At 47.0% G+C, this 17,819-nt stretch overlaps 1 protein-coding gene across 1 annotated transcript in view; it reads right to left on the minus strand.

Moving 5' to 3' along the window:
* Window positions 1-634: 634 nt before the first annotated feature.
* LOC144754001 (coxsackievirus and adenovirus receptor homolog) overlaps window positions 635-17,819 on the minus strand; it is a 53,604-nt gene continuing 36,419 nt past the window's right edge. Inside the window, exons 4-7 of the mRNA XM_078641520.1 lie at window positions 16,831-16,963; window positions 14,378-14,418; window positions 11,082-11,164; window positions 635-1,716 (exon numbers count right to left, since the gene is read on the minus strand). Of these exons, the coding sequence (XP_078497646.1) occupies window positions 1,600-1,716; window positions 11,082-11,164; window positions 14,378-14,418; window positions 16,831-16,963 (374 nt within the window). The 3' untranslated portion in view covers window positions 635-1,599. The remainder of the gene's footprint in view (window positions 1,717-11,081; window positions 11,165-14,377; window positions 14,419-16,830; window positions 16,964-17,819) is intronic.

The following is a 17,819-nucleotide window of genomic DNA, read 5'->3' on the forward strand; positions in this document are numbered from 1 at the left end:
AAGGTGGGCTGAGGGTTTTACATGACACTTCTGAGGGGAGAGTTCCATTACCTGGAGCTGTGTTGGGGGAGGGGATCTTCAGGTTCCTGATACTTCTCAGTAGAGGGTGGTGTTCTGTGGAGATGTGGGTGTGTGGGTGTCTCCTCCAGGTCTCTCTCTCTCTCCCTCTCTCTCTCTTCCCACAGAGAGAGAGAGAGGGGGAGAGAGAGCTCGGAGTGTGGTAGTCTGGGGGCTCACCAGGTGTTCTTTGAAAGCCCTGAGCAGAGGGTCTTGTTCTCTGGGGCTCTGGGAGTATGTGGGGTGTTTTGGGGTCTTCTGTGATATCTCTGAATGGATGACGCTGTTCTGTGGAGCTGGGGATGTGGTAGGGGTCTCCTTCAGGTCTCTCTCTCGTGAGAGAGAGAGAGAGAAAGAGAGCTCTGAGTGTGATTTTTGGGACTCTAAATGGGATGTATGATGTTACAACGTGATCATTTAGATCGCAGTACATTACATTGCTGTTTTTACAACGTAGGTCGTTACAACGACTTGCCCTGTAGGGCGCTGGACTTAGGAATAGTATGATTTGCTATTCCAACTCCAGCCTACGTACAGTAGGGAAGGTGTTGGAATAGTAAATCACACAAGTCCTTAGTCTAGAGCGCCCTCCAGTGCAAGTCGTGGTAACGACTTGCGTTGTAAAAGCAGCGATGTAAATGTATTGCGGTGTTTTGACCGTGTTGTTAAAGTTGTTTCCCCTCTCAAGGTGTTCTTTGAAAGCCCTGCACAGAGGGTCTTGTTCTCTGGGGGCTCTGGGAGGATGTGGGCTTTTTGTGGTCCTCTGTGATACCTCCAACCAGAAAGTGCTGTTCTGCCAAGCTCTTCGTGGGATATGTAGGCGGTAATCAGAGATTTATGATTCTTTGACTTGAGAGATCTCTTTTCTGGAGCGCCTGGTGGGGTGGTGTCTGCAGGTCTGCTCCTGAGTAGAAGGGACTGTTCTCTTTGGCTCTGGGGGCAGTCTTTAGCTCTTCCATGGTACCTCTAAGTAGGGAGTGCTGTTCCCTGGACAACAGTACAGGATATTTGTGGGGGTTGTTTTTAGGTCTGTCATGGTGCATCTGAATGCAGGGACTGTTTGTTGGTGGCAGGGGCTTCACTTCCTCTTTGATTCTTCTAAGTAGTAGCCACTGTCTACTGTTGTCTAGAGGTCTGTGGAGAGTATTGAGGGCCTGCAAGTCTATCTTGATTGAGTAGAGGGTGCTGTTGTCCAAATGTTGTGTGTGGGTGAGGATGTATTTTTTATGTTTTTCTTGATTCATCAGGCACTGTTTGTGGGAGGCTGGGTCTTCATTTCCTCGCTGATACATGTAAGTTGAAGGTACTGTTTTCTGGGGCTCCGAAGAGACTTATGAGTGTCTTTAAATCTTTCTTGATACCTTATAACTCTGGAGGAGGCTGCTGTTGTCCAAAGGATGTGTTGGGGAGCAATGTTTAGGACATTCTTGATACATCAGACCCTGTGTGTGTGTGGGTGGCAGGGTCTTCAGTTCCTCTCTGGTACATGTAAGTGGAAGGCACTCTTCTCTGAAGCTTGAGGGAGGAATAAATTGGGGGTCTTTAAGTCTTCCTTGATACCTCTGAGTAGACGGGGCCATTCACAGGAGCTCTGGGGGCCTCTGCTCTCCCCTCTGCCATGGGGAATTCCAGAAGGCTGTAGTGGATTTCCTCATGTCCCTGCAAACACAGAAGCAGAATGATGTAATTAAAGGAGCTTTTCTCAACTTTAGCAGATCAGCCTTTAAGGATTACTAAAAACAACTGGTCCTTTAACCCGCCCTCAACCTTAGGTGACCTGTGCTCCCCATCTGCACACACCCCTCACTTCGCATATCTCTCAGAGAAACCTTGAAATTGTTTGGCTGGGCTGTAGGTTTGTTGCATGTGCCACCTCATGTTGCTCAAAAAGTGTAACATGCAGGCTTGGAATGGGAAGGCGGGCAATCGGGCATTGGTCGGGTGGCCGGTGCCCAATGGTCACCTGTGGGTCGGTTTTTTGGGACCTTCGTAAACCGGCCCAAGAGACTGACTTTCTTTTTCAGTCCCCGCCAGGCCACTTTAATGTGGTGCCAGTATCTAGGTCACTTCCCTGTCGTGCTGTAAATTGAGGCAGGGGGCCAGATGTTGCTTTAGCCTTTGGGGCATTCTCACCTTGGCGCCCTGCCTAGCATGGCCTTCCAGAAGCAGTGTTATCCCCCACCGGGCCATCACTTTTAGGCCATGGCGGGAGCAGGGAGTGTGGGATGCGAGACTACCCTGCGAGGCCTCAGGGTAGTCTATGCACTATATAAATATAATTTTCATTTCATTTCATGTATACAGGGGCCTCACAGGTGGGCAGGGTTTATTGGACCATTCTCACCTCGCCCCCGCTACCTCCGTTTAGCAGAAGCAATGTGCTTTTTGACACCTCCCTTGCCAGGTAAATGCCCTTAGGCTAAAATTGGCAGGTGAGGGGGTGAGTAAGAAAAATAGCCTCTGTAGCAGCCAGGTGTTGTGACCTCTAACCCTGTGTCTATTAGGACTTGTTTGGGGAGATGAGAGGGTTGCATAAAACTGCACTATGGTCAGAGTTGCAGACGTTGAAATTAGGTTTGAGTCCCAGACTGAGCTCAAAATTGTGTGATTCTGGGCATATCACTTAATCGCTATACCGAAAATGAAAATGAATTTGATCTTGTGTAATGTAACTGGTGCTCATGTACATTGCTCCAATGACTTTGAGACGAATTCACACTATACAAATCTATAACAAAAAATAACCGTCCAGATTCCAGTGAAACTTAACAGATAGTGGTCCATGAAAGGGATGCTCAGGGAATGTAGGCTACTTTCTTGAGAGTGCCCGGGCCTAATTGTGATCTCAATCCGACCCTAGTTATAGGGACCTGGCATGACATGTCCACTATTAGAAATGGCAACATGTCTTGCATATACAGTACCTCAGCACAGTTTACCACATCCTATTGTAGATTTACATAGTGCATATTACCCTTCAAGTTAGCCTGGCTGATGATCGTTGACACCCCAAAACCAGTCCCAGGATGGTTGTTTCTAGTCCAGGGAAGACCTCTTGACTTGTCAACCATCCAACCACTTCTCTCTCTCACCTCTGTTGGGTTATGTTACATATTCAAATTCTACATGCAATCTCTCTAGACAAGTGTGGGGTTGAGATTCTTGAATACATGGGGGCTAGCCTTTAATCTTGGGTCACCAGTCTTGCCCTCCTCACTTTTGATTAGTCATTGGACGAAGCACTTCACATGAGCGTCATTTGCTCATGATGTGCAGTGCTTAATTTGAGCCCATGGTTTACAGTGCTGGGCACTGGCATGTAATGGTCAACACTGACGCTTCTGCTAGTCTGCCACATGGTGGCGCTGTTTGTCTAATTTAGAGATGAGCCAACAACAGTTGTTTCTTAATTCAATATACATTACAAACTACTAATACCTGCCACCCAAGCTATTTTTATAGCTTTGGGCTTGGAATAGACTGAATTGTCACAGTTTTAGGAGTGTGATGGGTAGTAGTTGTGTTGTCACTGCCATTGGCAGCAATGACGGGCAATGGGAGGTGCAAGCTCCTTATGAGGGCCCTGGCGCTTATTAATATTATTGTTTTACTAATTACAAATTAATCACTGTTGAGAAGGTAGGGCCTAGTTGCAAATATAAGTTTACTAAGTTGGGCAGAGTTCTTGACTTCACCTCTGACAGCCAGTGAATCTGGTTTAGGGCATGGTCACACATGCCAACCCTCCCCATTAAGGCCAGAGACTACCGATTTCAAGGCTAGTCTCCTGCTCCCTGATTCCTGCATGCAGAAACCCGATTCCATGGCGGGCTTCAGATGGAAGGGGCTGGTCTTGTGTGACTCGGATTATGCACTGCCCGTAACTTGCTCCTGCAAGCAAGAGCAGAACATTTTTGTCACATCATCTCTGCCTGCCATAGCGATTTCACTGTGCTCCTGACAGATATGGAAGAAACATATTTGATTTCCTGATATCCGATCCTCAAACATGTCACTAGACCCGCCTGAAACTGCCTCTACTTCAATAGAAGGCAATGGGGGAAATACATTCTCTTCATTATTTTATTAGAATCTCCCTCTTTCCTCATTTAAAATGCTGGCATGTATGCATGGTACATGATGGTATATGATGGTCTCAGCAGAGAGGCCAAGTACAAGTGGGGTCATGCAGCCTCTAGTGCAGATGGTAATATGGACCCTTAGGGGGTCATTAGGATGACGGGCGGACTTTGTCCGCTCACCATCCTGTCGGAATTCGGGACCGCCCGCCATAAGAGTGGGGGTCCCGTGGGGGGTATTAGGATGTGCCCGCCACAGTGGCAGGCACATTCTGCATTTTCAGCATTGTGGCGGGCGGTGCTCTCTGCACCGCCCGCCGCAATGCTAAAAATGCATTTCAGCATTTGCATTAACAAAGCGGCAGGCACCGCGCGGTGCCTGCCACTTTGTTAATGCACTTGAAGGGGGGTACCACAGGTACCCCCCGTGTGCACCCCCCACCTATACTTCACTCTGGGGGCCCGAAGGGGGCCCCCAGAGTGAAGACCGCATGCCTTTCCGTGGCGGCATCGCCGCCGCGGAAAGGCACCTAAAGACAACCATCATAATATGGCTGGTGGTGTCTGATAGACACCGCCACCATATTATTCCTTTTCTGCCCCGGCCTCAAGGCGACCGGGGCGGAAAACGGCGGACGGTCTTTCCGTCCGCCAAGATCCCCCCGCCATACTAATATGGCAGGGGGGGAAACGAGTGTGGATGTCGGGCGGATTGCCCCCGCCAGGCTGGGGCAATCCGCCCGACATCATAATGGGCCCGTTAGTATATAGGCCTGTTTTAGCATTAGCCGCTGTCACAAGCTGAGCACAAACCACAACGCTTGCATTTTGATACCTTAGTGCTAATTGGCAATAATAAAATGTAAAAAACAGACACTGACACACGCAAAACAGGAGGTTGTGTGTTTAACAACTGTTAATCTGGCGCAGGTGCACATATAATGAGAAGGGGGGCTACGGGACTCAGTTTGGGCTTTTAAATGACCCCGGGGAGTTACAGTAACCCTTAGTGATCTGTGATTGCGGCTACTCATTAGCACTGGAGACAGAGCCCTCTGTATTCATAACCCAGAGGCTGCTGCTTTTAAACCTGGTTTGTCGTGGCTCAATTTTGCCTCTCGTACACATGCCCCTGGGTGCCTTCACATGACCTATTGTGGCCTCTGTTGTTTATCTACGGGGTCAAAGTGGAACGTGAAAACACGCCTTGCTCTGCCCTCTATTGGACAAGTACCAAAGTGCAGCAAACAGTTAAGACAACTCACAAATCACTTCTGGATATCCATTAACCCCTTCCCTGCACAGCGAATTCCGCTGCTCCACGCCGTCATGAGTCAAGGCCGGCGTGTGCTCATGCCGGCGTGGTACCGTCATGACCCCGCCCGCTCATTAATTCGCCCGCACAGGTGGGAAATTAGTGCCGCGTGGGCGGAGCAGCAGCGGCATGAAGGCTACACGCCGCTATGAGCACATGTTTACCGTGACTCATGACGGCATGGAGCCATCATGAGCACCCAAGGGGTTAACATCGTATATGTTCATGGCAGGTGCAACATTTCGATCATAAATATTTTACAGAACAATAACAGAGCAACGCTCACAGACATGTATATGACAGCATCCCTGTTTCAGGCCCGATATTTGTCGCACCACCATAAGATGCCACACCGCTGGGATGCAATTCATCAGATGCAACAGTAGTTACTGTAGCACTGGAATAATGCGGGCCATTTGTGGTTTGCCACCTCTACCAGAAATATATACCAACCATTTGTTAACAATTTAAGGCTCCGCAAAAGCCCAGACATGATACTTAAATACAGTGGTGTTGCTAGACTTGCGGCCGCGGGTGGCGGCCCCTGAGTTTGCCGCCCCGCAGTGGCCGTCTGAAGAGCAGAGGGGGAGGGGTGCTGGCGACGATTCCTGGGGCGGCCGAAGGTAAGAGCGGGGGTGGCGGGCCACCCCTCCCAAAACTCATGCTGCTCAGTGCGTAACGCCCCCCAGTCCCCTCTTTGCTACACCACTGTTTAAATAGAACTGTATAGAAAAATCACCAGTGTTCATTTTTAATGTGGCCTTTCTGCCTGTTTGCTTTGTTTACTGTGTAATTTAAACACATTTAAACTTCCTTTTGACTATTTACTGTTTAATAGAACTTTTGAATGTTGAGCGCTCCACTGAAGACAATAGAGTGCTCTGGGCTTCTAATAATTGATAGAATCTCCGGAGAGCAACATTCCAATGTTTGTTCACAGCTGTTGCTGTGAACAAATGCCTGATGGAACCCGAGGGGATTTCAACTCCCTCTGGCTCCATGCGGCCTTTGTTTTACAAATTAGAACATTCTACCCTCTAGGAGAGGAATGATCTAGTAGCCTTAGAGCCCTATGTAGCGGGCTCTACTGACCATTGAAGGCCCACTCCCTTGTTAAAAGGCCTCACCTTCGGGTTGGACCTTTAACGTTAGAGTAGGCCTTTAATGGCCGGTAGAGCTGTCTACAGCGGGCTATAAGGCTATAATGTATGCATGTATTGATGACAGGCTTTAAGTTGTTCCCCTAATTTTGATACCATCCAGGTTATTAAAGTGATGGTCAGTGCCGGTAAAAGAAAAACGGTTTCATATTAGCTGCCTCCCATCTAAAATTCTCTCCACCTTTTTCAAAATCTTCCTCTAAACTGGTTCCAGATGTTGTCATTTAAGGTCTAAGAATTACATACAGACATAAAACTAAAGCTAACAGAGGTAAAGAAAAAATAATTTGCATATCTTCATTGCTTGATGGCAATGTGGGCAGAAGACAGCATTTTACCATTATGTGCAAGGAGATGGTTTTTCAAGGCTATTTGGACTCCTGAGTTGAGGGTGATGCCAGTCGTGAGCAGGTTTCAATCAGTGCCCAGCCTTTGTCCCTCTGCTCTGCTGCAGCAGGGTACAGAAGCCCCACAACTTCACTTGGACACAGGGGATACACCTGTCCTCCTCAAGGCCCCTAACTGACAGCCTATCAGCCGAGGCTACTGGGCTGGATTGTACCCTGGGGTGTCTTCTGGAGTGTACACTTAAGTGTACTCCGGAGGTTACTCTGGAGTGTACTCTGGTGTGTACTCTGGAATGTACACTGGAGTGTACTTTGGAGTGTGCACCGGAGTGTACTTTGGGGTGTACACTGGAGAGTCCTCGGGTGTACTCTGGGGTGTAGTCTGCATGGTACACTGGAGAGTACTCTGAAGTGCACACTCGGGTGTACTCTGGAGTGTACTTTGAAGTGTACACCGGAATGTACTCTGGAGTGAACTGGGGAATGTACATTGGGGCGTACTCTGGAGTGTACATTGGGGTGTACTCTGGAGTGTTCTCTGGAGTGTACACTGTGGTGTACTCTGGAGTGTTCTCTGGAGTGTACACTGTGGTGTACTCTGGAGTGTTCACTGGGGTGTACTCTGGAGTGTTCACTGTAGGGTACTCTGGAGTGTTCACTGTGGTGTACTCTGGAGTGTACACTGGGGTGTACTCTGGGGTGTTCTCTGGAGTGTTCACTGTGGTGTACTCTGGAGTGTTCACTGGGGTGTACTCTGGAGTGTTCACTGTAGTGTACTCTGGAGTGTTCACTGTGGTGTACTCTGGAGTGTACTCTGGGGTGTACTCTGGAGTGTACTTTGAAGTGTACACCGGAATGTACTCTGGAGTGAACTGGGAATGTACATTGGGGCATACTCTGGAGTGTACATTGGGGTGTACTCTGGAGTGTTCTCTGGAGTGTACACTGTGGTGTACTCTGGAGTGTTCACTGGGGTGTACTCTGGAGTGTTCACTGTAGTGTACTCTGGAGTATTCACTGTGGTGTACTCTGGAGTGTACACTGGGGTGTACTCTGGGGTGTTCTCTGGAGTGTTCACTGTGGTGTACTCTGGAGTGTTCACCGGGATGTACTCTGGAGTGTACACTGTGGTGTACTCTGGGGTGTACTGGGGAGTGTACACTGGGGCGTACTCTGGAGTGTACTCTGGAGTATACTCTGTGGTGTACTCTGGTGTGTTCACTGTGGTGTACTCTGGAGTGTTCACTGGGGTGTACTCTGGAGTGTAAACCATGGTGTACTCTGGAGTGTTCATTGTGGTGTACTCTGGAGTGTTCACTAGGCTGTACTGTGGAGTGTACACTTGGGTGTACTCTGGAGTGTACACTGGGGTGTACTCTGGGGTGTTCTCTGGAGTGTACACTGGGGTGTACTCTGGAGTGTTCTCTGGGGTGTACTCTGGAGTGTTCTCTGGGGTGTACTCTGGAGTGTACACTGTGGTGTACTCTGGAGTGTACTGGGGAGTGTACACTGGGGCGTACTCTGGAGTGTACACTGGGGCGTACTCTGGAGTGTACACTGGGGTGTACTCTGGAGTATACTGAGGGGTGTACTCTGAAGTGTACTGGGGAGTGTTCACTGGGGCGGACTCTGGGTGTACACTGGGCAGTAGTGGCTCCTCTGCTAAGGGGCAGGAGCGTTGCCCCACTGCTTTCCAGCGGTGCAAAAAAGGAAAAATAAAATGATAATAACACAATGTTATTATCATGTTATTTCTCCGTGCTGAACCCAGTTTTGGGGCAGGTGGGGCTTGGCTGTGGTCACAGCCAGCTGAGGTAGGAGTGGTGAGCACGCTCTTAAGTGCAAATGTTGGTTTGGGTGGCAGTCTTAGGCCGGCCAAACAGTCATGCGCACTTAGCTTGTTCTCCATCTGGCTGTATTGCACAGCCTGGGTGGAGAACATGCACAGGCTCCCAGCCCCTCTCTGAGCGCCAAACCACATTGCTTGGGGGAGGCTGTGTGCCTTCTGCTTCTGGGACAGGTCAGGAAGAGTAGCTGAGGATAGACGTCACGACGGAGGAGAGACAGCAGCAGTGAAGAGGTAAGTGTAATATATTTTTTTTCAATCTCCTCCCTCTCGCCTCTGTCCCGCCACACTCGATCCGTGCCACCCACCACTAACACTGGAATGTACTCTGAGGTAGGATTGAGTTCATTGGGCCCGCTGTGACTCTGTCCATTGTTAATTATTCATTTGCTCACTCTAACTGACATACTAACAGAATATAGAGTTTCAAATATCATCCTATGACAATAGCATACCAAGTCAGAATATGAACTCCCCAAATATTGCGAAGTTAATTATAGATTTATTATACTTCACTCTGTGTATTGTATTTATTGTATTGGAAATCTATTTATATATCACTTACTATCCCAGATACAGCGTCAAAGCACTTTTTCGGTGAGTAGCATGCAACTCCGGAACACCAAAACGATTAGTCGTGAATTAGTATAGTGAAATATGAAATTAATTTGAGCTGTGCATATGTTAGTCTGTTATATTATTTGGATTAAAAGGAAAATAGTGGGAGAGAAGAGATAAAGGTTTGCATTTATATAGCGCTTGCTACCCCTGATGAGGTGTTGAAGTGCTTTTTGGTGAGTAGCATGCTACTCGGGCGCCAGAAAAGGATTAGTAGTGAATTAGTCTAGGGAAGTATGAAATTAATTTGAGCAGTGGACATTTTAGTCTATTATTTGGATTGAAAAGGATAGTAGAGGAAAGGATGAGGGAAGGGTTTACATTTATATAGTGCTTGCTCCCCTGATGTGGTGTAGCACCTTTTGGCGAGTAGCAGGCTACTCTGTACCCCAAGAAGGATTAGTGGTGAATTAGTTTAAGAAAATATTGAATTAATTTGATTTGAGCGGTGGACATGGTAGTCTGTTAATTAGATTGTAAAAGGAATAGTGGAGGGTTAGAAAATGGAAGGGTCTAGAATTTCCTATTTTTTAAGTTCATAGTGGTAGGAGGGGGTATCGGATAAGTAAAAGGGAGGGGAAGAGTCAGAGGGAAGGGTTAAAGGCTTGATTGGCAGATCTGAATAGTAAAAGAGGTATGAGGATGCAAGGAAGGGTAGAGGAGGGAAGAGTCTAGAAAGGGTTATTTTGAGGATCATAGTAGTGGTATAGGAATTTGGAATGGATGGGAGAGTGGGGGAATATGATATATTGAGAGAGGGATAGGGTGAGAAATAGGGTAGTGCATTGGAAAGAGTAGTAGAATGAGGTTTGAGATTATTGAAAGTGGCGGTACAGGATATAATGCGAGAGATATAGGGTGAAATATGGGGTTGTGCATTGGATAGGCTGAATTAGAAGCAAAGTAATAAATATAAAGATACATAAGTACATGGAAGGTATATATGTATAAGGAAGGTAATATATGTAGATTAAAGTTGCATTTAATAATGTCAGACTTTCAAGTGTTGCAGTACTATGCACTTTGAGAATATATATGTCTTCACAGTGCGTAGCTGTGGAGTTACGAGATATACTGCCACAATATTTAAGTGCTATTATTATTACATTGAAACCTCTAAACCTTCTTTCTGTAGGAACTCTGACTGAAGCAGGATCTGTGTTTATTCCATGGTATTCAGAAGTACAGTTCCAGGGAGTGTCTGTTGTCAGCGTTGCCCCTCTTTACTCTTCACAAGTTCACGCCAGATCCCTATTCCATGCTACAGAGTGAGGAATGCACACAAACACACACACAAGCGCGCAAACACAGACAGGCATTCATGCACACACAAGTGGCACAAACACAGACAGGCATGCATGCACACACGCTCTCACACATATGCAAACACAGGCAGGCATGCATGCACACACACGCAAACAAAGGCATGCATGCATGCTTGCACACACACACACACATGAATGCATACAAAGACACATCCATAAACAGTAAAGATAGTAACTTGGACCCCTACCACCGTCCATATTTCCACTAAGCCCCCAACACCAACCTATAACCTTTGTCTGCCATGTTCAGTGCCTTTTATAGGACACTGCAACACACAAGGCCAACTCATGACTCCCAGGCCTCCTTGCTTGTTGTTCTTGAGTTCTCTCTTACCTCTGCCCCTTGGGGTAGCTGGGATCCGGTAGATCCTGTCTTGTTTTCCCCTGTTGCTCCTTCATCCCTGCCATGACGGCTACCTGTGGGACGAGAACAGAGGAGAACAGGCTTTATTGTAGGTTTGCATTATATCCCTGCAGCACAGCCCCTCCAGTCCTGCTAATCACTACATCAGGATTCCATGGGGCTTACTTATGGGATTTTGATGCTGTGCTGTACTACGCCAAAGTGAAAGGGCAGTAATGCAGCATACTTAAGCAATACATGCCTTCCTGTCTTTTCTCCCTCCACTGGTGCTGTTTTTGCAGCTTAGCACCACCATTGGGGGAACATCCTTTTCAACGCGGATGTTACCCTGCAGTGCTTTTACGGTGCGTCCTTTACAACGCAAGTCGTAACCACGACTTGCGCTGGAGGGCGCTAAAGGATAAAGAATAGTATATTTACTATTCCAACACCTTCCCTACTATCCACGGGGACTGGTGTTAGAATAGTAAATTATACTATTCACTATCCGCGCCCAACAACGCAAGTCGTTGTAACGACTTGCGTTGTTAAAGACGCGTTGTAAAGGCACGCGTTGAAACGTTACGCGTTGTACCATCATACATCCCCACCATTGGCACCCTTGTACCATAGGGTAAGGGTGCCATTGTTGCACGCAGGAAGGGTAACCTTCCTGCACAAAAATAGTCCCAATAGGTGTTTTCCTCTTTCTATTTGCGCTGCAGAAGGCAGCACACATAGAAAGAGGAAAAAACGAGGAAAAATAAACATATTTCGCCTAATCGCTCCTCATCTCAGGAGGTGTGCGAATTTGGTGCTTAGCCAGGTTTACATAACTTTGCAAACCTGGGGCAGCGTCCAATTCCATAGGTGTAGCATGGGAAAACCCACCACAGCGCCCATGAAACGCCTCCTGGGTGCAAAGTAAGGCGACGCAGTGATTTGTGCTGCGTCACCTTAACCATTATTTACAAGGCAAATCAAAGGCACGCAGGGTGGCTTTGCCTGGCTTCAGAAATGGAAATGAAAGCCCTGCGTGACACATGTGCCACTTTACGTGGTGCAAAAGTGATGCAGGGCTCTTATAAATAAGACATTAGATTTTTTCACATACCTTTTACCATTATCTTGTTTAAGAGAGTGCATTGCATATTTGATTTTTCAACCATGTACTTGGTCATGTATTGAACTAAAAGTGAATACATTTTTATTAACTTCAAAACCTGGTAAATAGTCCAATAAAAACAAAAAAGCACTGGTAAACATGTCTTCCCTGTTTTTTACTAGTTTCATATGTTCATTAGCACAACTTCTACAATTCCCAAATTAATATTAGACAAGAAGTCATCAGTAAGCAACAGACCGAATTTAGGTAGAAAAAGTCAAACCAAACTGCTTCTTCACTTAACATTTGACACAACATTCATTTAACTCTCTGCTCCTAGTGCAGTAAGTAGGTATAAAAGTAAAATGGGAAACTACATTTCTAAATATTGTACATAAAAATCAATATAGTGTGAAATTCAGACATTTGAGGTATTTTGTTTGACAAAGGAAATTTACTTAGATTCCAGGAAAAACGTTCAGCTCATGTTATTGCTGAAGTCTCTTATTTGGGAAGTAGGGGCCATCCGCCTGATTCATCATTCTCCCGTTTTGCGAGCCCCTAATAGCGATTCATAACGAATCGCTATTAAGGACTTGCAAAACGGGATTCATGTAGGAATTGCAATAAATATTGCGATTCCTACATGTTCCTTATTTGCGAGTAGCAAATTGCTAATCGCAAATAAGGAATAACTCCCCATTCATTCCTATGGGCCAAAAGGCTACTCGCAAATAAGATAGCGATTTAAAGGGTGCCAGGGGTGTCCAAAGGACACCCTGTAGCACCCCTTAAATGCAAATTGAAACAGGTGTTGCGCACACACATGTCCAAAGGACATGTGTGTGTGCAACATGCAACTTAGAAAAATGCTTTAAAAAGCATTTTTCTAAGTTTTCGCTATTTACCACGAGCTTTGACCTCGCGGTAAATAGCGGGCCAAAATTGCGAATTCGCAATTTTTAAATGGATGATGAATTGCATTTAAAGAATCTCAAATAGAGATTCCTTAAATGTAATTCCTCGCAAAATAGCGAAATCGCTATTACCGATTTTTGCATTTGGGATGATGAATCCCAAATGCAAAAATAGCGCTCGCAAAGGGCCAGATTCTCAGAATCTGGCCCTTTGCGAGCCGATTTCGGCTTGATGAATCAGGCTGCATATGTACTGTGTACTTGTCGCTAAAAACTGGTTGGTTGTGGCCAGTTATGAATTTTACAATCCGACTTATGTATTAATAGATCAGTTCATAACATTTTGAATCAGAGTGGGTTGTAATCTGACCCACCTAGCCAATATTAATGAGGTAGGTTACAAATTGTGAGTCATGCGGATTGGTGACCATCACAAGGATGAGGGCCGGCTAGGGGCAGCAGACCCTAATCTATGTAATCAGTAGTTAAAAACGTATTTTTTTTTTAAATGCTGCCCATTTTCCTTAAATTAATTGGAGCGGCGTTTAACAATTTTTTAAACTTTTTTTCTGTTTTTTTTTTTTTTAAGTTGGCTGTGCTCCCAACAAACTTTCTTTTAACATTCACAAAAACATTTTGCGAATGGGTTAACTCCAACCCAGGTGATGGTAACTTTTCAATGCTTTGCATAATTTGAGCACAGAATACTGATACATTTGGTAATTTGAACACACGCCTACAATATGCTCCTTCCAAATACCAAATCAGTTTGGAGTCAGCAAACATTTTCTGATTCATAGAATGCGATTTTAACATCTAAAGATGCATTTTTGTAGCCTCAAACACAGAATTGGACTGTTTGAGATTGTGAAAATGTTTTGAGAGAAGTCAAAGGAAGTGAACTGCTCACACTTTAATTTTTGTTTATATTACACACTTATTCCAGCATGCTCCTGGGCAGACGGTGTATCCACTGTGATCCATCTGGAGATGGTCTAGACAACAGTGGTGTCAGTTACTGCAAAGATATAAGGACATTTTATTAGTCCTTATGTTTTCATGTGCTTAGGGTTCATCTCTAGGCAAGAGCCACAGTGGAAGGATGGTTATTGGAGAATTATTTCCCATTCTGGGACAGAGGAAGCGGCTGAACAATATAGGGGGCATCACAGAAAGTAAGTGTGCGTGTGTGTGTGTGTGTGCATGTGTGTGTTTGCGTGTATGTGTTTTTTGAAGCGGTTGTCCATCAAGTGGGTTGCACTCACCAGCGGGATTGACATCCTCCATCGCTCCATTGAATTTTTTGCTGGAAGAGACAAGAGCAGAGCATCAGAGGGTGTTCTGCATCCTGGTGACTGCTTTGATCACAGAAAAGTCTTCTTTTACCCTTCTTTCTGGTATAATCTGCACTTATTCATCTCCACATCTATCGTTTTTCTTATACATACTGGGCTTCATTTCTGAGGCCCCTTGTGCCATCAGAACGTCACTTTTTGTGACGTTCCATGGCGCAGAAGCCTGAGTGATATTTACCAGGCAGCACTAAGCCACTTTTTTGGCTTCATGCTGCCTGGAAAATATCAGTCCCTTTAACGCAGTGTTCTGCATTAAAGGGGCATGCAATGGGGGTTGCTGGGGGCGTTCCCAGCAACATCCATGGCCTTTTGAGACTGCCCCAGATTTACGAGAAATCGTAAATCTGAGGCGTTGCCAAAAGCTTACGCCTCCCCAGGGGAGGCATAAGGGAGGCACAACGGAGAGAATCATCTTTATTTCTCCTCGTTTGTCCTTTTTCTATGTGTGCTGCAGGGCCGGACTGGGAACAGAAACCGGCCCTGGCACACTGCTCGGCGGGCCCCCCCTGAGGAGAGGGGTTGTGCAGCCGAGCAATGTGCGACGGCCGTTTTCGGCCGATTTTGTTACCGGGGGCCAATATTGCCGGCCCCCGTAACAAAAACGGCCCCCCAGGGGCTCAAAACCGGCCCCCACCCTAGCGGCCTACCGGGGAAACGCCCGGTGCCCGCTATGGCCAGTCCGGCCCTGGTGTGCTGCATTCTACAGCACACATAGAAAGAGGAACAGCCTCTTGCGATTATTTTTGGACAGAAAGGTTTCCCTTCCTGTACAAAAATAATCATCCCAGCAACGCAGGCACCTTTGCGCCATGGTGCAAAAGTGTCTGCGTTGGGGCAGGCAGCCCATTGTGCGCTGGCGCAGAGGAAAAGGACAGGAATGTGCTGTATCTTATAGATATGGCGCATTCCTGCCCTTTTCTTTTGCCGTAGGGAAGCGCAGCAGGACGGCCAGCTGCGCTTCCCTACGGCAAAACCTCATAAAGGTGACCCACTCTGTTCTTCCCCATCCTTTCCTCTTTCTTGCCTTTTCTCTGTATACCGCTACTGCGCCTTTTACTTCTTGTATTTTTACCACTGTGTCTTTTTTACTGTATCACACGAAAGCTCCTATTTCATAGGGGTAACAAGCCAGGGAATTATGCCTGGACCATTTGGTGCTTTGTTGAAGAGCCTCACACAGCTCTCCTTCTGGAAGACATTATGAAATGTGAGTTATAAGCACTGAGGGCCACATCAGCCCTGAATCCCAGGGCTGGAGGGCTGGGAGGTGTTAGGGCTGGGGAGAGGGAAGCAGTGGTCTATATGTCTGAGGGGTAGAAAATAGTGTCTGGTAGTGGGATGTGGGAGCTGGGGTTTTTTAGGGCTGGGGCTGTGAATTAGGGCTTAGGGCAGTGGTGGTTTAGGGCACAGGGCTGGGACTCTGGGGGTTTTTAGGGCTGGGACAGGGGGAGTGGGTGGATAGAAGTGGAGTAGGTAGGCTTGGTGTTCTGGAGGGTTTGGAAGGATACCTGGGGGCAGATTTACAAGCCCCTTGCGCCTCTTTTACGCCGCCGTTGCGTCACTTTTGTGACGCAGCGGCGGCGTAAAAGATGCGCCATGCTGCGGGGTATTTACAACGTGACGCATCTGGGAGATGCGTCACGTTGTAAAGCCTTGCGCCAGACGGAGGCGTTCATGCGCGGGGGGGGGGGCGTTCCGGCGCAGGAACGTCTCCTAAAAGTGGCTGAGTGAAATCTACAAGATTTCACTCAGTCACTTTGGGGCCCATGCTGCGTCAAAGCCCTGCGCCTGCTTGAAGCAGGCGTAAGGATTGACGCAGCATTTGAAGGATAGGGCACCCTAGGGCCTTGCTGGAGCTGCGTCGCGCTTGCGACGCAACTCCAGCAATGCGCCACTTTTACGGCACAGATGCATGATGCATCTGTGCCGTTTTTGCCTCATGGTGCGCCGCATTGTATCTCACTGAGGCCTACAGAGACTGTAACTGGTCTGGGGTGACTGATGTCCTCATATGGAGGGGACCCAGCCTGGCAGTTCGGGTTGGACTGTTTCTATTGGAGCAGGACCTAGGCTGATTTACATATGGAAGGTCTATATAGAGAGATACAGTGGATTGCAGCCTGGGCAGATCACCATTGGCTGGATACACTCACTACTTACTACACATACAGATCGTAGCCCAGTAGATATGTTTGAGTAGAGGCCATGCCTACAGTAGTGGAACCGAGGAGACGTCTTGCTGGGTATCGGCTAGTGTTACTGTGAGACATGGCTGCTAGGGTATCTGAGGTGCCCCCTTCCCTTACCGCTCCTCAGCAGCGAGGAGTGGTGCACACTCTATACCCCCATCCATCTTCCCATACCTCTCTCCAGTTCGCATTTTCGGTCTCCTCAGACAGCAGTAGATGCCGATCATGAGTAAGATGAAGAGTACGGCCGCCAGGACTCCGGCAATCCCCCACACCACGCGTGGATCGATGGACTTGCCGTCAGCTTCTGTGATTACAAAGGCATTATTTAGAAAATCACCATCAAAGCGCAGGGAGTTGGAATCATCAAGATACACGGGGAGGCTACATTGTGTTGTGCACCTTCATATGGTCGTCATCTGCCCCTGTGGCCACATCACGGTTAACATATGGATTGGCAAACCTGATTTGGGCCAACCAAAATGTGGATTGATGGGGAACTCCTAACCCAACTTTGCTTCTGAAATTCTGAGACACACAAATTTCAAAGTTTAAAAACTCCAAAGGATCCACGTATTAAACACCTCCAGTATTTGCTCTCCCTTCATATTGGCCATCTTTTTAGGCATAAAAATTGACCAAGTTCAAGGGTCATGTATCAGTCGCAATTAACAATTAATCGCCCTCAGCAGTAAGTGTAGTGACTCATCCTCAACCTGGACACGTCATTGGTGGCTGGAACTGGTTTGGTCACGCCTAGAGATGGTTCAGTTCATGATGTGCACACTACAAGGTCTGGACCAAACAATATCTTGGAGAGGCGAAGACGACTGAACAAGAAGCTGTTGAATATTTTTACATGGTGCACCTGAATTTTTTAGTGTGATTATTGCAGGGTGTGCATCCAGTGTTACTTTAATACCAAAGGTTGTAAAGTCACTGATCTAAAGATGGATGTAATGAAATACCAGAGTGTACATCTGAGTCACAGAAAGGGGCAGGAGCTGAGATAGTTTAAGGCAGTTCCTGTAAGGAATGTTTCTGCTCCTTGTGAACCCCTAAACCTTTTCTGTGCCCTGATGTATGGACTCTGCTGAGGTCTTGAGTTCTTACCCCAGCTTCAGCCCTCAGGTGCTCCTGTGCAGGTGGGTAAAACCTTTTCT

Source organism: Lissotriton helveticus, chromosome 5_1 (genome assembly GCF_964261635.1).
Source record: "Lissotriton helveticus chromosome 5_1, aLisHel1.1, whole genome shotgun sequence".
In the NCBI taxonomy this organism is placed as follows: Eukaryota; Metazoa; Chordata; class Amphibia; order Caudata; family Salamandridae; genus Lissotriton; species Lissotriton helveticus.